Here is a 21,780-nt window from a genome sequence, read left to right on the forward strand (position 1 = left end):
TAATTACCCCTTGGCGATGTAGGAGACCAAAACAGTTAGGCTTTTGCTTTTTTTCTCAGATTACATCAGAAAAAGATGTAAAATTTTGAAATAAAAATAAATAAATATATATTATTTGTATGCTAATATGTACTCTCAGAAAAGGGTGTGACATTTGTAATACAACCAAAAAATTATAATTATTTTTGGGGTCTCTTAATTTTCTCCCGAATAGCCTTTATTTGTCTTGTAAACTGTAGAAGAGTGATATAATGTGTGTATGTCTTTTAAAAGCCATGTTTAGCCGGCAGAATGTTAAATAAGGTAAGCAGTGTTGTTTTAGCCCCTCAGTAACCACGCCAATTATCTGCAAACTTTTTTTTTTTTTTCCGACTTCCATGCATACTTAATGCATCCCCAGTTTCCCTTTCGCCATCTGCCCCCCCCCCCCACCATTTCACCCGTCCCCCACACCCCCATGCCCTCCCTCCCCTCCACCCTTCCTCCCTCCCTCGCCCCCCTCTCCAACACTGGAATTTTTATGAGATAGGACAAAAATGGGCACTTCCCTTATTAACATCTCACAGTGGAAATCAAATATGCAAGGAAAGTAGTGTATCTACTAATTAGTGCTGAATTCATAATTACTGTGCTCATTGATGGAGATACATTTGAATACGTTCATTTCCTCGGGGAGAGAGGCAGGCTGTCCGGGATAGACTGAGAGAGAGAGAGAGGGGGAAAAAATCCCCTTCAGCCCCCCTCCACCTCCTCCCCTTTTTTTTCTTTTGGAAATTAGGGATCCGTGGCACATGGCGATACTACCAGACTAAGATCCGAAGTGCCCGCAATTTTCTTCAGATATAATTAATCAAGTGAAGCATGTAACCTAATGAATGTGTTTGATATCCGCTCCTATTCAAATATGGGCTTTATCGCGATGTGTGCCGGAATTGCTGGGAGCTATGCACAGACAGTGACATTGCTTGGAAATGTTCTTCAACAGTTTCTCATTGCGTGTAAACAATATCCATGCTTGTCAAGGCATGAAAAAAACAGACAGAGAGACACATTTTAATTGCAGTAAATTAATAACAATTAAGCCGCAGGATGCTGGCTATCTTGACAGTGCTTTGTTGTTACCCCTGGAGATAATTCCTCCGAGTGCCTTGCAGGTCTGACAAGCAGGTGAAAAGGTAGAAAAGGCATTTTTCATAGAAAGTGAGTTCCACTCCAGAAAATACTGAAAAATTTAACCAAAGTCTGAAATTTGGAAGTTGGTGATTTTTTTCAAAGCCTTTCACCAGAAAAGTTGACAGATGTGCTCAACTTTCAATCGAAGATCTGTCCAGCAAGCGCACAAAAACATGAAAAATGGGAAGTTAGTCTCAGCACAAGTTGACAGATAGACAAACTGACTTTGTGGGAAGATCCATAAGTCCTTACTGTGACCTCAGAGTGTCAGAGCAGTGGAGTCACGTGACAGACAAAGGCTCTCTAATTAACAGAGAGGACTCTGGAAAGCCGCTCTGTAATGAGGCACCATGCTGGACGGGCCTCCAGTGAGGCAAGCGGCCCATATGCAAGGCCAGCATTGCAAGAATTTACATACTGCAGGTCAATTGAACATATGCACACTCAAAACTGACTAATGACTTCCACTAGCGCTCTGATTCTATTTCACCGCCTGTTCTCAGGATGAGCGTAGTATGGAACACTAATGAGGATAACACTAGAAGGCATGCAGTAAGACAGCAAACATTAATATGCATTTTGAGACATGGGCTCAGTGGAAAACTTTGTTTGCTGGGAAAAATGGGTGCAACCACAACATTTCAACTGGTACAACTTTAAGCTGCATGACTTCACCTTCGTTACACACAAAGAAAATGGTTCATGGTGTGGCTGCTCAGCATGGGAGTAAAAGCTAGTGTCCAGGAAAATGCCCATCCTTGTCCTCTTTTGCCACAAATTTACACTCAGACGGCTGATGCCCACTATCGGTTAGGCCACCCATTCACTGTTAAAGTCTTCCCCTTGCACCCTACAGTTTGGAGAGTTTGAGGCTCAGCAGGGGTGTGTCCGTGTCCATCAATATATGGCTGCATGCTTGACTGCATGTGTGCGCCTCTGCGTGCATGTGTACGTGCATGAAAAGAGGTGGTCTATGTTGCGGGAGTAGCAGCGTGGAGTTGGAAGGTGTTAAAAGTAGGAATACTGGTGGTGGTGGGGGGGTGGCTCTTATTTGGCTGGGTGTAAAAAAATGCCCCCAGGTCTCCTGATGGAAGAGACAGGTATTAGCTCTGAGACCTCCATAGTCCCAGCTTGCCATTAGTTTCCTCTCCAGCTGCACCAAGATCCGGACTATGAATCTGCCATGGCTGGTCATTCATCAGTTTCACAGTCCGCACCAGCACACACACACATTCCAATAACAACACAGTGAAATAGTGAGTGAGTGAGTAAGAGAAACAGAGAGGGAGAGTAAAAGTGTGAGAAAAAAAATATCTTGTCACACAAAGACTTTTACTTGAACTGGTGTGTAAGGCAGATGCCTGCTGTACCTGTGACTCAAATAAGGGCTTTGAGAACCAGCATGTGAGCATGCTCACGTTACTCTCTGAATGCATACATGTGTGGGTGCAGTCTTTCACAAGGAAAGAAAAAGTGATGAGACGTGATATAAATTAACTGTGGGTTCAGCGTGCTGCCGTTTCGCACAGTTGAACATTAGCCCTTGTCCCACAGAGTGATGTGGAACTTCCTGTCAAACAGGAAGCATTTAAATGTTGGCTAGAGAGTTATGGAATTGCCTGTGGAAACATATGGGGGGGGGGGTGTTAAAGAAAGAGGTCAGCTCCCCAAGATTTTTCCATGTCAGGATCTTTGAGGTGGTTGATGTAATTGTGATTTTTTTGCTTGGAAATCAAGCTGCAAATGATGGACAATGACATGATTCCTTTGTATGCTAGAAAAACAGTAAAGGTTTGCTAAAATCAAACAAATCAACCGAAGCATTCATTTTGATCCAGATGAACTACCATACAAAAACAACCTTTTCTTCCCTTCTTTGCTGCCCTGAGTAACTGAAGGCCACAAGCTCTGTCATGTAGTGTATATGCTAACTCAAAAGGAAGGACAGGTCCTAGCGATTCGGTCGCTTGGGTTGATGTGACCAGGACATGGCCATGGCAGCAGTGAAAGCCCGTTTGAGCCACAGTGACACGTCGTCTCCATCCATCTTCAGTCTAAAACATTTTACGCTAACTGACAGAGCGTGGCGCTTGCTTACCCACCTCCCAGAGGAAATAGTCCAGACCGGTGTCTTCTTGACATGCACTAAGGAGTGAGCAGTCCAGGGGACCAGGGGGGCATTGTGTATTCAGTCCAAGACGAAAGGTTAGATTCTCTGAAAAGAAAGAGTAGTTCAGTGTATATCATCGTACAGTCACAATGACTTTTTAACTGGGGGTGGTGGTGGTGGTGTGTGTGGGTGTTATTCAAGCAAATAAACAATTCAGTGAGTCCTTTCAGATTTTTTTCTATTTATTTTGCATAGGGGCTGAGTACAGGTAAAATGTAAATAGATATGTTGAGTTTCTTTCAGCTATTTTATATTAGCCAATAGAATTATTTGTAAAAGTCAACTTTTAAAAACATTGTTTCCTTTTTGAAAACAAATCCTTGCTTACGATTTTGGTTAGAATTTAATTTAGGATGTTTGTTCAGTCAGCCCTTAGTTATAGTGTGCAGTGTCGAGAAAAATGGTAAAGCTGACTTGTTTATGTGGATTGCATTATAAATAAATAATGTATCAGCGTAGTAAGTTAAGAAATGTCATAGAATTTGGTGTTGAGGAGGTTTCTATTTTTTGAGGGGAGGTTCTATGAAGTTATTATGAGCAATAGTTCCCTATCCTGTCATAGAAAGATGTCATATCACAGTGAGTTTGTAGAAAAGTGAATACATCTTTGGGGAGATGGAAGGTTAACAGGTAGTCAGAAGATCCCCTCCTTTTAGCTGAGTTTAGCTATTTAAAACAACTCAAACTGAAAATGTTTATATCCATGGAATGCAATGTTATATTAGCAGATATTTAAATTTTTACAAGAGATCATTGTTCAATTTTGCAATGTTTTGTCTGCCAAACAATATCCAGTACCACACTAAGCTAAGGTTATATTTACCGAGGCTGCTGACTGTAGCAGTCTTCATGATTACATGTGACACATCCGTCCACCCCAGGTCCATCAGGAGTGGAGTAAATGTTTGGATTTTGTGACAGGTTGTCATTTGTGCAGTTGCATCGAGATGTTAAGCCCCTGTACTTTTCTTAATCTTGTTGTTTGGAAATTACATCGCCAAACTCATAATCAGCAGATTGACATAACCTAATGCTTTCACCATTGTATCTTTAGCTGAGCGACATGGAAATTGTTTGGAAATGGTGACAAGCTTAGTAACAGTCTTCTGTAAATGTGTAAACATTTGAAAACTGTTCATTAAACGTATCCTTTTTCTGCAGGTGTGTTTGGTATTGACTGATATGTAGTTATGGGATTTAGATGTGACAGAGAATCTTTCTGGTTTAAGAAATTTAAGAAATTATCCTGCTGTTAATGAACCATTGATTGCGATGGTGTTTTTTACTTTCATTTGTTTAACAACCATTGTGTGTGGTGTCAAAAGTTTAAAGTCTAAAGTTCATTATAAAGAAGGTTAATTAGAACCTAACTAGTTTGAGTAAAATGAAATTAAACATTGATTAGAATTAGATTTGTTTAAGCTAGAGCAGCTGAAAGTTTGTTGAACTTTAATAAACTGTTTAAGTGTCTTTTAGTTACTAAACGTACAACTTCTACTAAGAAATTTCAATACTACCTACATGAAAGGCATGCAATTTCAGGAGGTAAATTCTAAGTTTGCTTTACCAATGTACATAAAGTTTATTCAGTAAGAAGTATTTTTAAAGGCGTAGAAGAAATAATTTTGTACATTCTCAACTTTGTCTTATTTGAAAAATCCATAGGAAAAACATCCTTCCTTTGACATTTTCCCTGTATGTATTTTCACATACATGTATGACGAAGTAATACAAAAAAATCAAGTTTAAAATAATAAAATACCCTAATAACAATGCGACCTGCTCACTGGCATACACATTTTTACTCATATCCTGTATCTCGGTCAGGTACCAAAAGAAGGGGGGAGGTAGAAAAGGAGAATTGAGCAGTGGCTGTAGTAATAAATCACAGGATCGCTGGTGACATTCATACAATACGGATACAGTGTTAACTCAATGAGTCGGACAGCCCTAGCCTGTTCCTCCATCCTGACCTTGCCTCCCTGTCGTAATCAATCATGTTGGCACAGCACACACGCTCCTTATTTATTATTACTGTAGACCCTCATGTACAGTAAACAATGGGTAGAATACATTTGAAAAACTGAGGGAGTGGGGTGCTGTTATAAGAGAGGAGGTAAAGGTCCAGTGGAATAACCGGGGGGCATATGTGTCCAGCTGGCTGGTTGAAAGAATACAGAAATGGATAGTGAACAACCACAATGGCCAACAGTCAGATGTAACCTGCAGAAATGACTGATACCAAGTGCCAATTGCTCCAAAAAGGTCATCTTACTGTCACTAGTTAACATTTACAAGTCCCGCCATTGATGTCGAGAAAGTTCACAGTGTCCTCCCCATGCAAAGCCTCTATATTTTTTCTGCAGAGTGGCTCCCCACTTCCATAAGTGGAATCTATTTAAAGGAAGGTGGTGTCAAAGCTGTTTTCAGGTTTGTCTTGACTTCAAGACTACATTAAGAAACCGTCAGACAGTTGTCATTTTATTCCATGCCTTTTGACTGCTTTTCCTTTTAGACATATTGGACTTTCACTTCTGTTATTCTCAGGTAGCAGGTGTATATCCTGAGTGACAAAACCGTTTTCTTTGTAAAACTAATAGCTTACAAAGTCAGTGTAAATTAACAATGACCCAATGTGAAGCCTTTATAACACCACCATAACAATTCATGAGCCAGCCAAGCCCGTCATCATACAGTCCCATATGCAGCCTATGCAGGGGGCCTGAATTGGCAACAAAACAGAGCCCCATACAGCAGAGAGCCCCTGAACTCTTCATGAAGGATGGCTGGCTACAAGGAGGGCCAAGGGGGAGTCAGTTTAAAACACATACCATATGCACTTAGGAAGAGCCTCATTTATCAGCTGCTGAAATTCCTTGGTTTTTACACTTCAGACCCCCCAGCACCTTCTCCTCTCCCCGAGGAGATAGCCACCACCTGACTGTACGCCACTGATGACAGGTCTCTTAGACCAGGCTTTAACCGCAGGCCACAACTTTGATTTGTCTGGCCATTGAAATTACAAGCTGTGTCTAATCTAGAAATCTGTTTTAGAGCAATTAATGTTTTCTTAAACCAAATGAAATTTATCAAGTGATTTCTGCCAGCTAAATCCAGCTATTTTTTTAGGTTAGCTTTAGCTTTTTTTGTGATGTCCATCAACCTCTTCTGTCATTTTGCCCTTCTACTGCCCTTCCTGTTCGAGCTCTTCTTCACAGTCGGACATCATCTGGCCCGTGAATGACACATTGTTATGCCTGCTCCTCAGCGGCCTGTATGAGCAGATGCCATGAGCAGTCCCAACTCTGGTCCCTCCACAAGGTTGGTGGCTTGCATTCACCACAAGGTTGTAAATTACATCCCGCGAACCACACAAACACTGTGCTCAACTGAATTTAAGTTGTTTAGAGCACCATTAAAGGAGCATGGCATATCCTGATTTTTTTGAGAAAACACCAGCTTTAGTCAGCAGGGAAAGTGGCCCCTGTGGTGCAAGACCAGGGCATAGACAGAGAGATCATGTGCGAACAGCTGGGCTTTGAACTTCTTACCCCGATGCTCCCAGGGTCAGCAGATTGGTGGCTACAGGGGTCAACCAGCAGCAAGAGGCCGTCTTATAGTGAACTGCTGGACTTGTTTAGACTGGATCCCTGTGGCACAATTACCCGCTGGTGAATGGAGCTGATGCTGTTCAGAAGGATCAGGTGAAGTAAAGTTTAGGAAGAACATTTGGATTGTTTGCATGAGTCTTTCTGACTTTGGGAGCAGAGAACACAACAAATGTCTTTTCAATTTGAAATCTAAAACAATTAAAAAAGACAATATTAGGATTAATTTGAACAACACTTTAAATAAATTCAAGGAGTTAAGCTTGCTCAAAGCGTAGTACATAACACTATAGATCTAAGATGAAACACAATAAAGAGTAATTTGCAAGAATCTTGGGAAATACATGACTCCAAATCCAATCAAAGATATCATGAAGGTATATTTAACGACAACTCATCCTTGTTGAGCTTTGCTACAGATAATATTTACACACTCAAATCCCATGTCTAGTCAACAGATGCATAGCATCTCACTAAGATATATGGGTTACTTTATTCATAGCACTTCAATTACAAAATCGTGTATTGGGGGGAGAATAAATTAATAATAAAATCCCCTATCTGAACTTCTAATATTTTGCTTGGCGAAGGGAAACGAATTACCCTTTTCAGAACTGATGATGTATTACTAGCGTTTGATCCTTGGAGGTTTCGCCATGCTCACATTCATTACTTTCAAGTGCTGAGGTGTATCTGCAATTAGAAGCACCTTGCAGTGGATTTCTGACACTCCCGCAGACTTGAAACACCAGATCATAGAATCATCACAGCATTATACTGCAGGAAAGGGGACAGTTCTCCTTCGAATGGAGGCAACAGTGGAGGGTGGGGGGGGGATACGGGTGCTTAATTTAACCATGTGCCCATAAGTGAGGGAAGCCGGTAAGCAAATGAGGACCTTTCATTAAATCAAAGGTGATTTTTGTTCTGCTAATGGGTGCCCCAAAAATCTAGCACAGCAGTGAAACATGTGATCAGTCTCTGTGGAGCCTGCTATACTGCTACAGACTGGTCAGGGCTATTCTTATTACAGTATGCATAATGTAATGAGCATGCTTGTTTAATTTAATCACACTGATCGGACTTTGTTATCATTTCTTTGAAATGGCCATGCTATAGAAACATGGTTTCATCATAAAAAGGGGGGATAAATAATCTAGTAACTCATTCAGTTTGTGCTGTAAATGTAAAGTCTTGTAAATTTGGATGCCAGAATTTGCAATGTCTTTGTAGCTTCTGTCCTTAAGATTTATCCTCAAGTCCTCCACTGACTGGTCGTGACAAGGCCAAAATGGCGACTGTGGCGAAACACCTCAGAGAAGCAAAAGGAAGTTTAGCCAAAAAACACGCTGAGCCATTATGTTAAAGTAAACGACAGCACTTCCTAATGTCATTTGGCAGTGCTGCCGTTCGGCAATTAGGGGCTCTCTTAATGCGACGCTGGGAGCATTTCTCCTCAAGGTTAGCGCCTCATTTCCCCACGATGGGTCTGCAGGGCCGCACCAGATGCATTGTGGGAGCTGGGGGGCGCGAGTTAGGACAGGTGTCCGCCACCTTGGATATCTCCCCTCGCAGCTGGCACCAGCTGGCACCCCCAGTGCCCCATCCAGACAGTCTGCTCTCTCTTCTCCATGGAGGAGGAAAAGCAGGAGGAGTGAGGAGGGAGAAGAGGAAGAGGGGGGCATGTCAAGGGCAGACCTGGTACAAGCTCACTCACAGGGCACCCATGCCATGACATGACCTGGCCACTAGGGGACCTGCCAGCAGTGAGCATTAGGAGTAATGTTGTGCAGCCATGTCTGTTCTGAGACCTGCTCCAGCATCCCTAATGGACCGGCAATGATGAGGGCCAGCAGTGCCAGAGGGTCAGAGGCAGCTTCTGTGGAGGACGCTGTTCTTCCCACCAGAGAATGGGGGATGTCATGTCTGAAGGTGTTCTCTCTGGATACACAGCATCTATTTTGCCAAGGGGTAAGTTGTAGAGGAATTACTAGAGTTTAATATTTAGCATGCACAAATATATCCTCATTGAAGAGTGGCAGCCGTAAGGTGAAACAAGCTGTCTATAAACTTTATAAACATATAGCATGATTGTTTTTGCATGTCATACAATGTTATATTTGTACACTAGTTTGCTGTTTACCATATGTTTTATAGCAGGGGTTCTCTAACTATTTATAACAAGTACAACCTCAGTCAACACTAAGTTATCTAAGTACCACTAACAGATAATTTAATACAATATCAATATTAGCTTGTAATGCTAGTAGCAGTTAATTTTTTTACAATTTCAGTTTATACTTAGAGTTATTAAACTTTTCTCCACCACCTTCATAATTTGAGTAGTTTAGATTTGAAACACAAATTTGTGTGCTTGAACAATTCATCTGAGTACATTTGTTTTAAAGAATTAACGGTAAAATGTTTTGTGAGTACCCCCTAAAGGCAGTCCAAATGCCACCAGGGGTCCTTATGCCACAGTTTGAGAACCTTGGTTTCACAGCATTCCTGTCAGAGCTGAGAAGAAAAAAATAAAGTATATGATGTTCATGTTATATAAAAAAGCATACATGTATGACACTACACTACATATGCAATGTTACCAATCAAACAAATTAAAAGTTGATAAAGATTAGCATTCATTTTACAAATGTTTCACAGCAGCAGTTTGAAGTTTTAAAGCAAACAATTATGAATGTAAAGTGGCTGACTGTCTCCAGTCAAGAGAAATCACTTCACATTATGAGCGCATTATGTGCCAGGCAATACCACACGGTGTTTCTCTACTCATGATGCGAGTTAATTCACCTAATATGTCTTTAATGGGGAGAGCCTTTTCTTGGTATAAAATGGTTTCCACGCTGACCATTATCTGAAATCAAGCCTAATGACAGCTTCTGTTTATGATAATGACCATTATTGCACAGACCACCATCACGTCTGCCAAATGATCAAATGATCCTGCATTTCTTTCTTGCTGTCTGAGTTTGTTAGTCATGTAAATTTAGGCCCTTGATGAGTCTCACCCCCCCCCCCTTCATTCTCTTCACATCTTTCTGTATAATAATATTAAACATCCAGTGCTTTTGCCGCTGTTGTTCAGACCTCATATTGAACTGAGCCTGCTTTTGAAGTTCTTAACAGCATATAGCAGATCATCTTTGCCCTCATCAGCCCTTAATGGGTAAAAAGAAACACACAGGCATCTCATCATCTCCTTAGTTAACATAGTCATCAGCTGCAGTGTGTAGAGGTAACTCTGAGGCAATAATAATAATAATAATTGGTAATAACACACACTTGCTGTTGGTGTCTGATGCCACATGAATCCTTTGAAGTGCAGACTGTTGATTACTGTAAATGAGAGCTGTTTCAGGGTGGATTGTGGGTAATTATATGCAGTGCACCCCAGGGAGCAGTGCTGGGGACCCAGGGGACAGCGGTTCCACAGGAGAGTGAAGCAGAGACAGAGCAACACATGCTGGGCCACTGATTCCCAGCATGAAACAAGTCAACAGGCCTGTCTTTTATTTCTAATGTCTGTGATTTACATGAAAGAACTACCGTCACCCAACCGCAACCGACTGTTGGATGCTGCACTTTGATTGACAGGATTTCATATTTCACATGTCCCTGCATCCCCGCTTATCCCACTCTCTCCCTGAACAACTTGATGATGATTGCAGGATTATAGCATAAAACATATTGCTAGTTTAGCTGCTGTGAAATGTAACTGCTCTGTATTTAGCTTGTGATACAGATGGTGTTTCAGACTGCCGAACCTAAAATATAAATTAGAAACAGAAGGTCTAAATTAATGACAAGACTAAAAAAAACAAAAAAAAACAAAATGATAACACATTAGTCATACTGAAAATTAAGTTGAAAAATAAAATCATAAGCTTAAAAAGGGCTCTTAGAATGTATTTTACAGCAAATACATAGGAATACGAATGTGTATTTTAATAATTATTAATGTACAGGTGAAATAAATACAACACAAAATCCATTATTTATCGTGTGTAATGTCTACATACTAACAGTATGTTATACATGCAAATAGGATACCTACATACATTGTTATATACCAGTGATTTGGACAGCAATGGCAGACCCATTCCACACCTAATTTTTAGAGCACGATGATTTCTGCAATGTGAAAAGCATAGGCATAATCGTGGAACTGGATAAAAACATAGAATGAGGCATAATGGGCACATAAACGATTTTAAACATTACATTAAAATGTGTAAATACATAAATCAATCAGATTTCTTACGCTACAAAAACTTCACAACTTTACATAGCTGTAGCTAATTAAATACATTTTCCACCTAACTTCACAATAAAACATTCAGGGAAAGCTGCTTAGATTATGAAGAGGGAGAAAACCATCTCCTGTATATTTTGTCCACAAACAGTTAACTGGGACTGCAAAGAAAACATGCTGTAAACCAGTAATCAATGAGTCATATCAAAACATAGAGCAAGCAAGCTAACATTAGCCAAGCAGCTCAACAAACATCACCCTGAGCAAAAATCCTCTCAAAAATTTAAACTTTATAGTTGTTTGTGAGTTAGATGGTCCTATAGAAAAAAATGTTAAAACTGCCCTGAACATCATTATTGGTGATTATTTATATTATTATATTTGGGCTGACCAATTACTACTGATGAAATCTAGTCTGTTTGTGTTGCTTCAATTACTTAAATACTTATGAATAACTGGCTGAATATTACAAAAACTTAAAAGTAATACAAATAAATTGGGATTATTTTTCTATTGAACTGTTAAAATTGTATAAACTAAACGTGATGAAAGGCTTTTTTTGTCAAATAATTTTCCTCCTTTGTAAAACGTAAAATTCCGAATATAAAACTGGAAAGAAAGGTCATCAAACCTTAGGTTTAGGCAGTTCATGGGAGGCAAACAGTAACACTTTTCACACTAACCCCTAACCTTGTCTCTGGCTATATGTAGATTTTACCCCAGCTGTTTAAATGTTATTTTATTGGTTGATTATTAATTGTATGTTAGGCCATGCAATGTAATTAGCTTTATCAAGTTTAAGTTACCATTTCTTCTAAAATTTGATTTCTCATATTGCTTTATTGTCAACCATGTGAGCAGTTTAGGATTATTAACAAACTTGTGGGCATGCATGCAGATTCTTTTACCTGTACGTTGTTAGAAAAACGTAATAAACAAGATTTTGCTTATCACTTGCTTTTTTGTACTTTTGACTCTGACATTTTAACACTGAGATTTGAGAATCCATGTCTACACCATAATTTTAAGTGGCAACCTTTTATTAACCTGCTCACTATAATAACTGCAAGCAAGTGTTAAAATTTAAATGCACCTCTTTTAATTAGAAAATACGTTCTTGCAGGTTAAGTAATTGTTCTTGTCAAAGGCTGTGCAATTATTCATTATGCTTGATACACCTACAGTAGGATTTCACATGATGTTATTTCGACGACTGCTTAAATACTAAAGGGGGGTTGAACTCACCAGTTTTTCCAAGTACATATTTTCTAATTGTGCTTTATCTATCAAACATATATTGAAAATTGAATTCAAATTAGCATTCCAATGTGAGCCAAAGTTTCCAATCATGCTGGGAGCCTTGCAATTTCTTTCTCTTCACTTGAGCTCATTTCTCCTCTAATGACTTTGCCCTCTGATGCAAGCCAAGGGATCATCAAAGGTCCTTGAAACAAAAAGGGAAATATAGCAATTACTGGGACTTTCATCGGCAAGAAAGAGATTAAAAACCCCATCGTTGTATAAGCACCCGAGAAGCAAACCGAGATCTGTTTCACCAGCAAATGTATATTAATGCTCCTCAGCGTAGATGTTATTTATCAGTGTGTTCTTCCTCTTTAACCGCCTTCATTCATTTTATTTCTAAATGTGCCAAAATAGAACCAAATATATTATGTATTAGTAATCACACAATATAAGCCTGTGGTGCTAGTAATGCATGTAGATTCCAAAATGCTGTGCATGTACAAGGAAAGTCATTGCCTTTTTAACAGTGGCCTGAGGGAACAGAGTTGTCCCTTAGCCTCCATAACCATTGACACAAAAGGTCCCCAAACAATTTCAAATTACTGCTTTATTTCTCTCTCTTATATAATCCACCCACATTATTAAATCTTCCACCTTCTGGGACTTTCTGATACAATAATATTACAGTACTAAGATGTTTACATTTGAGACTGCTGGCTTTTCTTGTTATAAACATGTATGCCCTCGGGACTTGTGCGAAACGTATGCATACTACTTGGCCCTAAATGAAGCACAGGTCATTTTGCTTTTAAGACCGGTCAAAATTACCTCAAGCAAGGGGCCGAGGTCGATGCCAAAACCTGACTGAGCAGAAAATGGCTCCCGATACACACAGATGAGATCTATTATACATTAAACATGCTTGTAAATATTCACAAGTCAGACCATTCAAATGGAAAATATGGTTTAGGTCAAAGGTCTATGAAAATGTTTTCTCCAGAGGAAGTCCCTGCAGAATAGAGGCAATGATGATAACAGGGAGAACCACCCATAGGGGACTATGGAGAACATTAAGAGTTGTTTTACATGTTTGACTGTGGTAAAACGATGATACAGGGGAGATAAATGATGGCCACATGTTAGACTAGACTGACCTGGAGTTATGTGCCACGTTTTAAGGAAATGAAACATGCCTATGAATTATAGGTCCAAGCAGACTGGTTGAAACCAGATATGTACTTGCACTGCATCAAAAGACAAATAACTTTGTTTTTCTCAATGACTAACAATAAATAAGACACATTTTCTTCTGATTTAGGTCAGTCAGTATTACTAAAAATATTTTTATTTGTTAAAGGCCATAAAAAGGAGATAAACATTTTTATTACCTCACATTTAGACGTTTACATACTCTAAGATCATCATCAAGAAAGCCCAGATGATGATGTAATGGTTTTGCAAACTTCTGATAGGTTAGCTGAGTTAAATGGAGGCACACCTATGGATGTAATTTAAAGCACTGTATCCTTGTGTGACATCATGGAAAAATCAAAAGACATCTAAGAAATGAGGAATCCCGAAAGTAATAGAGAAATTGACCTCTACAAGTTTTATTTGTCATTGGGCAAAACTCCCACACCTGAAAGCTGTTTAACAATTATATAAGAGTATGGAGGACATAATGACCACTTTCACTGTCTCTGCTAAATTCTCTTACTACTCTCCAATTTTGCATTATTTGCTGTTATTTCAGCTTTTTACTTTATGTTCTTTATCTGTTTCTTCTCCTCCTAGAAGCTACCCTGTCCCGACTGTGTGTCTAGCTGTGACACCTTCCCGGAGGGGCGCACTGGCCAAGCATCTGATGCCAACAACCTAATACTCAATTTCTACTGATGATACAATTGGCCCTTTCAGTGTTTAACCCTGTTTCTCTCCTAGACATAGCTACTGACTGAGATTCTACTGTGACTAACTATATGTGCTCTCTTTCATACTCTAGACTTGAAAACTTGCTCAGAGTTCATCTGCTTAACTGTCTTTCTCTCCTAGATGAAGCCACTAAAGCAGCTACAACCATTAACGTTTTACTTTTCTTTCCTTAGAAAGTACTCCTGGATTAGTGTTTCTGTGTTTTTTTTTTGTGTCTCTGCTCTGTTCTCTCAAAACCCCTGTCGGTCGTGGCAGATGGCGTTTCACACTGAGCTTGGTTCTGGTTCTGCTGGAGGTTTCTTCCTGTTAAAAGGGAGTTTTCCTCTCCACTGTTGCTTCATGCATGCTCAGTATGAGGAACTGCGACAAAGTCAATGCAAGTGAGTGCCCACTGTCGCTACATGCTAATCCAGGAGGAGTGAATGCTACAAGTCACTGACCTGATGCCCAAATACTAAAGAAATGCATGAAAACTTTCAAATTTAAAGAATTTATTTAAAATTGCTCACTTATTTTTTTCAATATTTCAATATTACAGTTGATTAACTTTTCTTAAAACTTGTTTACAAATATTTTATTCACAAGATTAAAAAAATCAACATTAATAAACATTAAATAAAAAGAGTTCTACAAAGGAGCAAATGGTGCGTTATGTGTGCATCGGTTTTATTAGTAGTTTGTCTCACTGACAGGATCACATGGTTTGAAAATTATTTCATCATGTTCAAGTCCAACTGTGGGGACCACGGCGTTATCTTCTATTTTTGTCCCACTCAGCCATATATTTCAGAGGCCAGGAACAATGTAGTCTGACAGACATATTCTTTATGAGGGGCTCGTGGTCTCTCTAATTTGACACAGTTGTCAGAGATAAAGCTCCTTAGAGAGTGTGGCCATGCTCAGGGTAAGAATGGGGATTAAATTAACACCCCCACCTTCACATCCTCTGACCCCAATACAAGGGAATAAAACATGCATGGTGACTCACTTCAGCACTCAGTTTCTGCATTCCAACTTTACCTAGGGGTGTATTTTGATTTTATTACTACGCCAAGCAATAATACTTGTTTTAACTTCCATGGTCAAAGATGACTTTAAAAAATTGAACAAGATCTTGGCTTAACTTGGTCCTTAAATAAACCTAAAGATAATTGTGTGTGTGTCTGGGGGGGGGGCACTTTTTATACAAATAACATTGTTGTTCATCAACAAGCATCTTGGCAATAAATCTGGGCAGTAAAAGGAAACAGCTCACACAGTGTAACCATACACCTCCTCTCCTTAGTAGCCTCCTATCAAATGACCCGAGCACGTAAAATCAAATCAACACTGGAATGGATCTTATCAAATTCTAATGAAAACATAATGTGCTCTTAAAATGTGTGTTGGCTCGGCAGCCAGTCATCCAGAGAATCTTCCCCCAGATGACGTGATGAATAGGGAGCACCGTTGGAATATGCATCAAAGTCGAGCTCATGATTTATGTAATAGCAGTCACTTGGACACTGATTAGCTGCTCTGTCAAGCGTGTAATACGAGAGGCACAACCCCTGGTTTATCAGTCATTTATCTGAAGTGCGTCCTGATATTATCACTGGATCCTAATGCCATCATTATGCCGCACAGCATGTGCGGGCCAGTGTGTCAGGGTGCCGGCGACACTGCTTGTCAGGAGTTCAAGCCTCTTCATTTGCAAAAATGCTCAGACATTCATAGCACTGTGTCAACAGTAAAATAGGGAAGCCACATCATATCAGAGTCGGAGGGACAGAAGCACACAGCAGCACTAAATAAGTGGGCACTCGAGGGGTACGGAGAAATTTAGCCACATCTTCATGGGTGTGGAGAAGCTTACATGACGATCTGGCTAATTCTTCAGAGAGGAGTGGAAATACAAGGAGCCAAAGTTAAATAAATGAAATGTAGTGTCTTGCAAAAGTATAAATACCCTTCTAGCTTTTTCACTTTACAATCCTAAATTCTTTTTTATGTTTTGGGGATTTTAAGTTACAGATCAACACAAAGTAGTAAATGTGAAGTGGAAAGCGTTTCATGCCTATGTACCTATAGCCCCCTTTACTCTGATAACCCCAGTGCAACAGTGCTTCTGAAGTGCCTTCAAAAGTTTCCTAATTATTAAACAGAGGTCACCTGAACTGCATACCATCTCTTTTGTGGACTTTTTAATATATTTTTTAATACTTCTTGTTATATATGAAAAAATTTCCACTCCAAATGTCACATTTATTGTTGCAACCTATAGCATTATTGGCACTTTGTAGTAATTTGGCTGCTGTTTTTTTGATATACTTTCATATTTTAATTCTGTCTTAATTCAAGTGCAATACATTGTCATTCGTGCACACTGAATGACAATACAATCTGTCAATTGTCACGGTGTAAATACAAATGTGCCATAAGTCACGCAGGGGACAGAGCAAACATAAGGAAGAAGGTGATCAGATTAGATCAGTCCTAAACTGAACTTTATGGTCTGCTTGCAAAACGCTATCAGAATCAGAATCAGAATCAGTGGCAGAAAACTAACACTGCTCATCACCCTGAACACACTATCCTGAAAGAGAAACATTGTGCTGTGGGGATACTTTTCTTCTGTAATGAAAAGGTAGCTGGTTAGAGAGGATGGATGGATGGATGGATGGATGGATGGATGGATGGATGGATGGATGGATGGATGGATGGATGGATGGATGGATGGATGGATGGATGGATGGATGGATGGATGGATGGATCCTGTAGAAAGACATTGATGTTCACAAAAGCTCTCCATCCAACCTGACTAAACTCAAACATTTTGCAAAGAAAAATAGGCAAAATCTACATTTGGAAAGCTGACTCCAAAACACATGCAGCTGTTGTAACGACAGAAAAAGCACAGGCTATACTAAACTGTTGCAAGGCACTGTATCAGGGGGCTCTTTTTATGGCTGTATCCTAGTTTGATTTATTGAAACAGGGATAACATTTGTGTACCCTTGATATACACAAGAACCCCCAAACCTCTTCGATGTGCAGTGTGAGGCCCAAAGAGCCATTTTTTCCTGATTAAAATGCACACTCAAACACCCAAACCACTGCGTGAAAGGATAGTGGTTGTTCCGTCTGTCAGGACGTTCCCACTCTCCAAGAAAATATCTGATATCATAAATGACTTCAACTCCTCCCACGTCAACATGAGAGAGAGACAGCGAACACAAGAGAAAGAGAGCAAAGCTACAGACAGGCAGCATTTTGACTGAGCTGTGACAATCATATGATACACAGGATGGACAAAACTGCCAATAAACAATTTCTGCCACAATGACGAAAAAAAGAGAAAAGGTTAGGGTTGTTATTGTCGCAAACATCTGGGCAGCGCACTAAAAGGAAGCCGTGCAACATATAAGTCTATCAACGCCTCACACAAACAAAAATAGGGAGGGAAACTGAGCAGGAAAAGGAGCTCTTTGACTCCCAAACAAAAGATATCAAGCCTGGCTGCCAGCACAGACAGGGCACCACACCTTGGCAATGATACCGCTCACAATCAAAGGAACAGTCGTCATCAATGGACCCGTGTTTTTAAAGGATATCTAAAAAGATTAAAAATATGTCTCATTATGAAAAACAATTGAGCCTTGAGTTTTTTTATGTCACTCACACGCACCTCAGACAGTTTGCTTCAATACATACTCACTAAAATATTTCCTGTTTTCATATACAACATTTACTCTAATTAGAATAAATAAAAATATCTTTACAAAGATTATGTCAAATCTGCAAATTATCCCTGATCTGTGTGCTAATTTAATTTGCTATTCAATAAAAATATTTTAAAAAACAGCAAAATAAATGCTTTTGTGAAATATTCCTTTTTCAACATATTTTCATTTAATGTATTAAGATCATCATAAAACATTTAAACAAAAAAAAATAATAATACAAAATCACAGTGACATAAGATAGTCTGGCAACTGAATGAAGCGTCTAAATGATTTCAAACAGTATGGCTCCAAAGATCCAGCAGAGGGGGCTGCTTACTGCAATCATATGCTGATTAATTGAGCTTGATTCTCCCCATGCTGCGAACATAAGTTGTCCCACACTGTAGGCTACATGTTGGTATGTGGATAAAGGTTACAAGGCTTTATCAGAGTCACCTTTTACCACAGGTAGCCCTTCACATCATTTGTGATAAATGTTAAGAAAACATGGATTTTCTGATTATGCCTCATCAAGCCTATATCAAACTAGGTTATGTTCATTTTTATTAATTGTGCATGTTCCTCTAATTAGCTAATGAGAGACAAAAAGCAGGTTTAGAGCAGTAAAATGCAAATGACTCTTAGAAAATAGCACAAAAAAGTAAATGGCAAGGCTGAGAATCATCCTTCATTGAAATGTCAGAGATAAATGGCTCAAATGTCACATCAATTAAAACGGGGGACAGTTAGTAGTTCATTAAAGAGAGAGCCATATTGCACCGTCGGGTACCGTTGCCAACCCTTACTATCTGGGGCAGACTGGCAGCGGGTCCAGATGGCACGGAAATCCTCACAGATTTCAAAATGGTCTCTGCAGGGGTGGCGTTTTCTCCCCCCGCTGCCATCCTCACCGCTGAGATGGGGTGTGGGCCACAGGCCCATGCCGGCCTACACATTCCAAATGGAGGCATGCAGAGAGCTCAAGGCTCCGCAGAAATAAAAATTAACACTGTGGAGGACAACAGACACTTACATTTTCATGATTGATGCCACACACTTTTTTATACATGCTTTTTGTTATGCTGTATATTCAATACTGCTTCAGATAGCATGAAGCAACTTTGTCTCCCTCAGACAGCACATGACTATAATAAAAGGATTGAGTGTGCTGTTCATAATAACACGATGACTTTATTAGCTAATAACACATAAAAGGTTATTGGTTATTGTGCTCATATAGATGTGGTTAATCAACAGATATTATCCCTAGGATTCTAAATCCATCAAAGAGAAGTTGTCACTAAAGATGCAACCCTGGATAACTGTACCAGATATAAGCAGAGTGAGTCTGAAACTGTGTCTGAAATTAATGCTTAAAATATGCACTAATATTAGATACTTTTTCATGGTGTATAAACATCAAGCAAATCAAAACCATAAATCACTACCATTACAAGTCTTTGGTTTACTGGGGAGCCCCTAAAGAACCCCAAAATCCCAACTTGAGACCTATTAGAGGAGTCTTCTATCGCCTCTTTAGAGCACTAGTCAATCACTGGCAGGGGGAGGAGCGGAGACTTTGTACTGGCCAATAAGAGAACAAGAGCGGACTTTTGCGTGTTGTGATTGGATTGTTGGAGCACACTCTTGGAAGAAACAGGAAGTGTCATTTATTGTTCACATGAACGAAGATTGAACATTACACTTAATAGTCAGAGGATGAAAAACCCTTCAATTGTAAGCTACAAAACAAATTAATACAACTAAATTAGCTATTATAATGTTTTAGATTGAATTTAGCTCAAAAGTTGCCGTTGTACTAAACGTAATATCTGTTTGGATTTGGTTTGAATCTGCTTAGTTTTTGGACTTTTTAACTTCGTAGTTAAATTTAATGTGTCTTTATACATGTTTAGGGAAAATACTCACTTTCATGGATTCCAGCAGATATCTTACGTGCTTCGGCGTGAATTGTGTGAAATGTGAAAAAAAAAAAACCGGCACATGTTGCATTTTCACACCTGCGCAGTCACGGCGAGCTTTCTGCTCAATTAACCACGCAGGTTTGACCAGGAGCTAGTCTAATGAGAAACCAGTCAAATGATTGACGAGCGTGAGGAGTCTGCCAGCCATTTTTTAACAACACAAGCTGCTTATTGTTTGTTGTTCCTCACCGTGAAAAGCTGGGTAAACATCAAACATGCGAGCAGTCACTAAGTAGACCGAGTGTTGCTGCGCCGAAAAACGGCAGCACCAGCAACACGCAGGGCATTATTTTTTAATCAGCGCAGGCGATTAGCTAAGGCCATTATTGCCAAAGTCCATTATTCTATCTTGCGAGTCTATTTGCTAAATGGCAGACAGTGTGTCCAACGCTTATCCAAAGTGCACTGTACCATTGTTTGGCTCAGAAATTTCTCGTCTTTATTGTCAGTTCAGGCAAACCCCTGATGAATACAGTGAGAACTGCAAGAGTAGAAACAAGAAAGTTGAAGCAGACGCATTTGTGATCACACACCATGACAGATGTGCTGCTGGTGGTGTGCGTTTGTGTAGGGGGTAGGGGAAGGAGGTAATCTTAAAATAAAAGAAACACTTTCAAACTTTTAAACCAAAAATAACAAAAACAAGTATTAGGTATTTTTTCTTTCCATTAGTGTTTTTCTATTACCATCCGTTGGTTCATATGATGACAATAATAAGTGTTGAAATTGTTTGCTCTCAATCTTAAAATCAGCCAATTGTTCGTGCTGCCTAACAGTGCATAGCTTCCCAAAATTTTGTTTGCTGTCCCTAAAGACAGACTATTAGACAGCAAGTACGGTTGAAGAGTTGAAATCACACACAATATTTTTTCCTAAGCTAAGAAAAAAAAGACTAATGTTCATGATAAATATTTTAATTGAAAATCTGTATTTTTAACATATGTTAGCTGATATAGCATGATATACCAATATTTTGTGGACATTTTTGCAATAAAAATTAACAAATGTATCAGTCTCTTTGGGTAAACATCAAACACCATAAAATCAAGCGCATCACCAACAGCCTTTTTTTGCTACACCAGTTATATTAGGTAGTGCAAATATACTGCTAAACCAGTGCACAACATCTATGTTCATTTATGTATTAAAATCAAATTTTAATACATAAATGCAGCATTTATCAATGTCAATAACTGTTAAAATTGCTGACAATCAAAAATCCCAAATTACCCAACTGCTTCTGCTGTGTTAACAGTGTATAGCTTCTCAAAATTCAGCTTGGTGTCCCCCAAGAAATAGGCTATTAAACAACAAGTAAAACTGAGTTGGAATAAAACATCAGATGAGTTTTATTTGAGCAAAAATAAAAATTGTGCATATCAAGTTTTTTTTTATCTCTCCATATCCTTCAATACCATTTAGTGGTAAAGATATAAGTGGCAATAAATAGTGTTAAAAACCATCACAGTCTCTTTTGTGTATAAATCAATCATCGCATACAATCAGCCACTACGCTGTAAAGCAGTACACAATTTGAGTTTAATCATATTTTTAAACATTTCGTTTATCTATGTTCTATTGGGACCAGCTGCTGAAAAAAAGTATCAATAGTAGAAGTAACAGCCCTTCATTCATGTTTTCAGTATATATATATTTACAGTATATATATATATATATATATATATACACATAT

General features: G+C 39.1%; 1 protein-coding gene across 1 annotated transcript in view; it reads left to right on the forward strand.

Annotated features, from left to right (window-relative positions):
- The first annotated feature begins 19,737 nt into the window (after positions 1–19,737).
- Positions 19,738–21,780, forward strand: part of mgmt (O-6-methylguanine-DNA methyltransferase) — a 34,381-nt gene continuing 32,338 nt past the window's right edge. Inside the window, exon 1 of the mRNA XM_047350980.1 lies at positions 19,738–19,839. Coding sequence (XP_047206936.1) covers positions 19,822–19,839 — 18 coding nt within the window. The 5' untranslated portion in view covers positions 19,738–19,821. The remainder of the gene's footprint in view (positions 19,840–21,780) is intronic.

Source organism: Girardinichthys multiradiatus, chromosome 22 (assembly GCF_021462225.1).
Source record: "Girardinichthys multiradiatus isolate DD_20200921_A chromosome 22, DD_fGirMul_XY1, whole genome shotgun sequence".
Lineage (NCBI taxonomy): Eukaryota > Metazoa > Chordata > Actinopteri > Cyprinodontiformes > Goodeidae > Girardinichthys > Girardinichthys multiradiatus.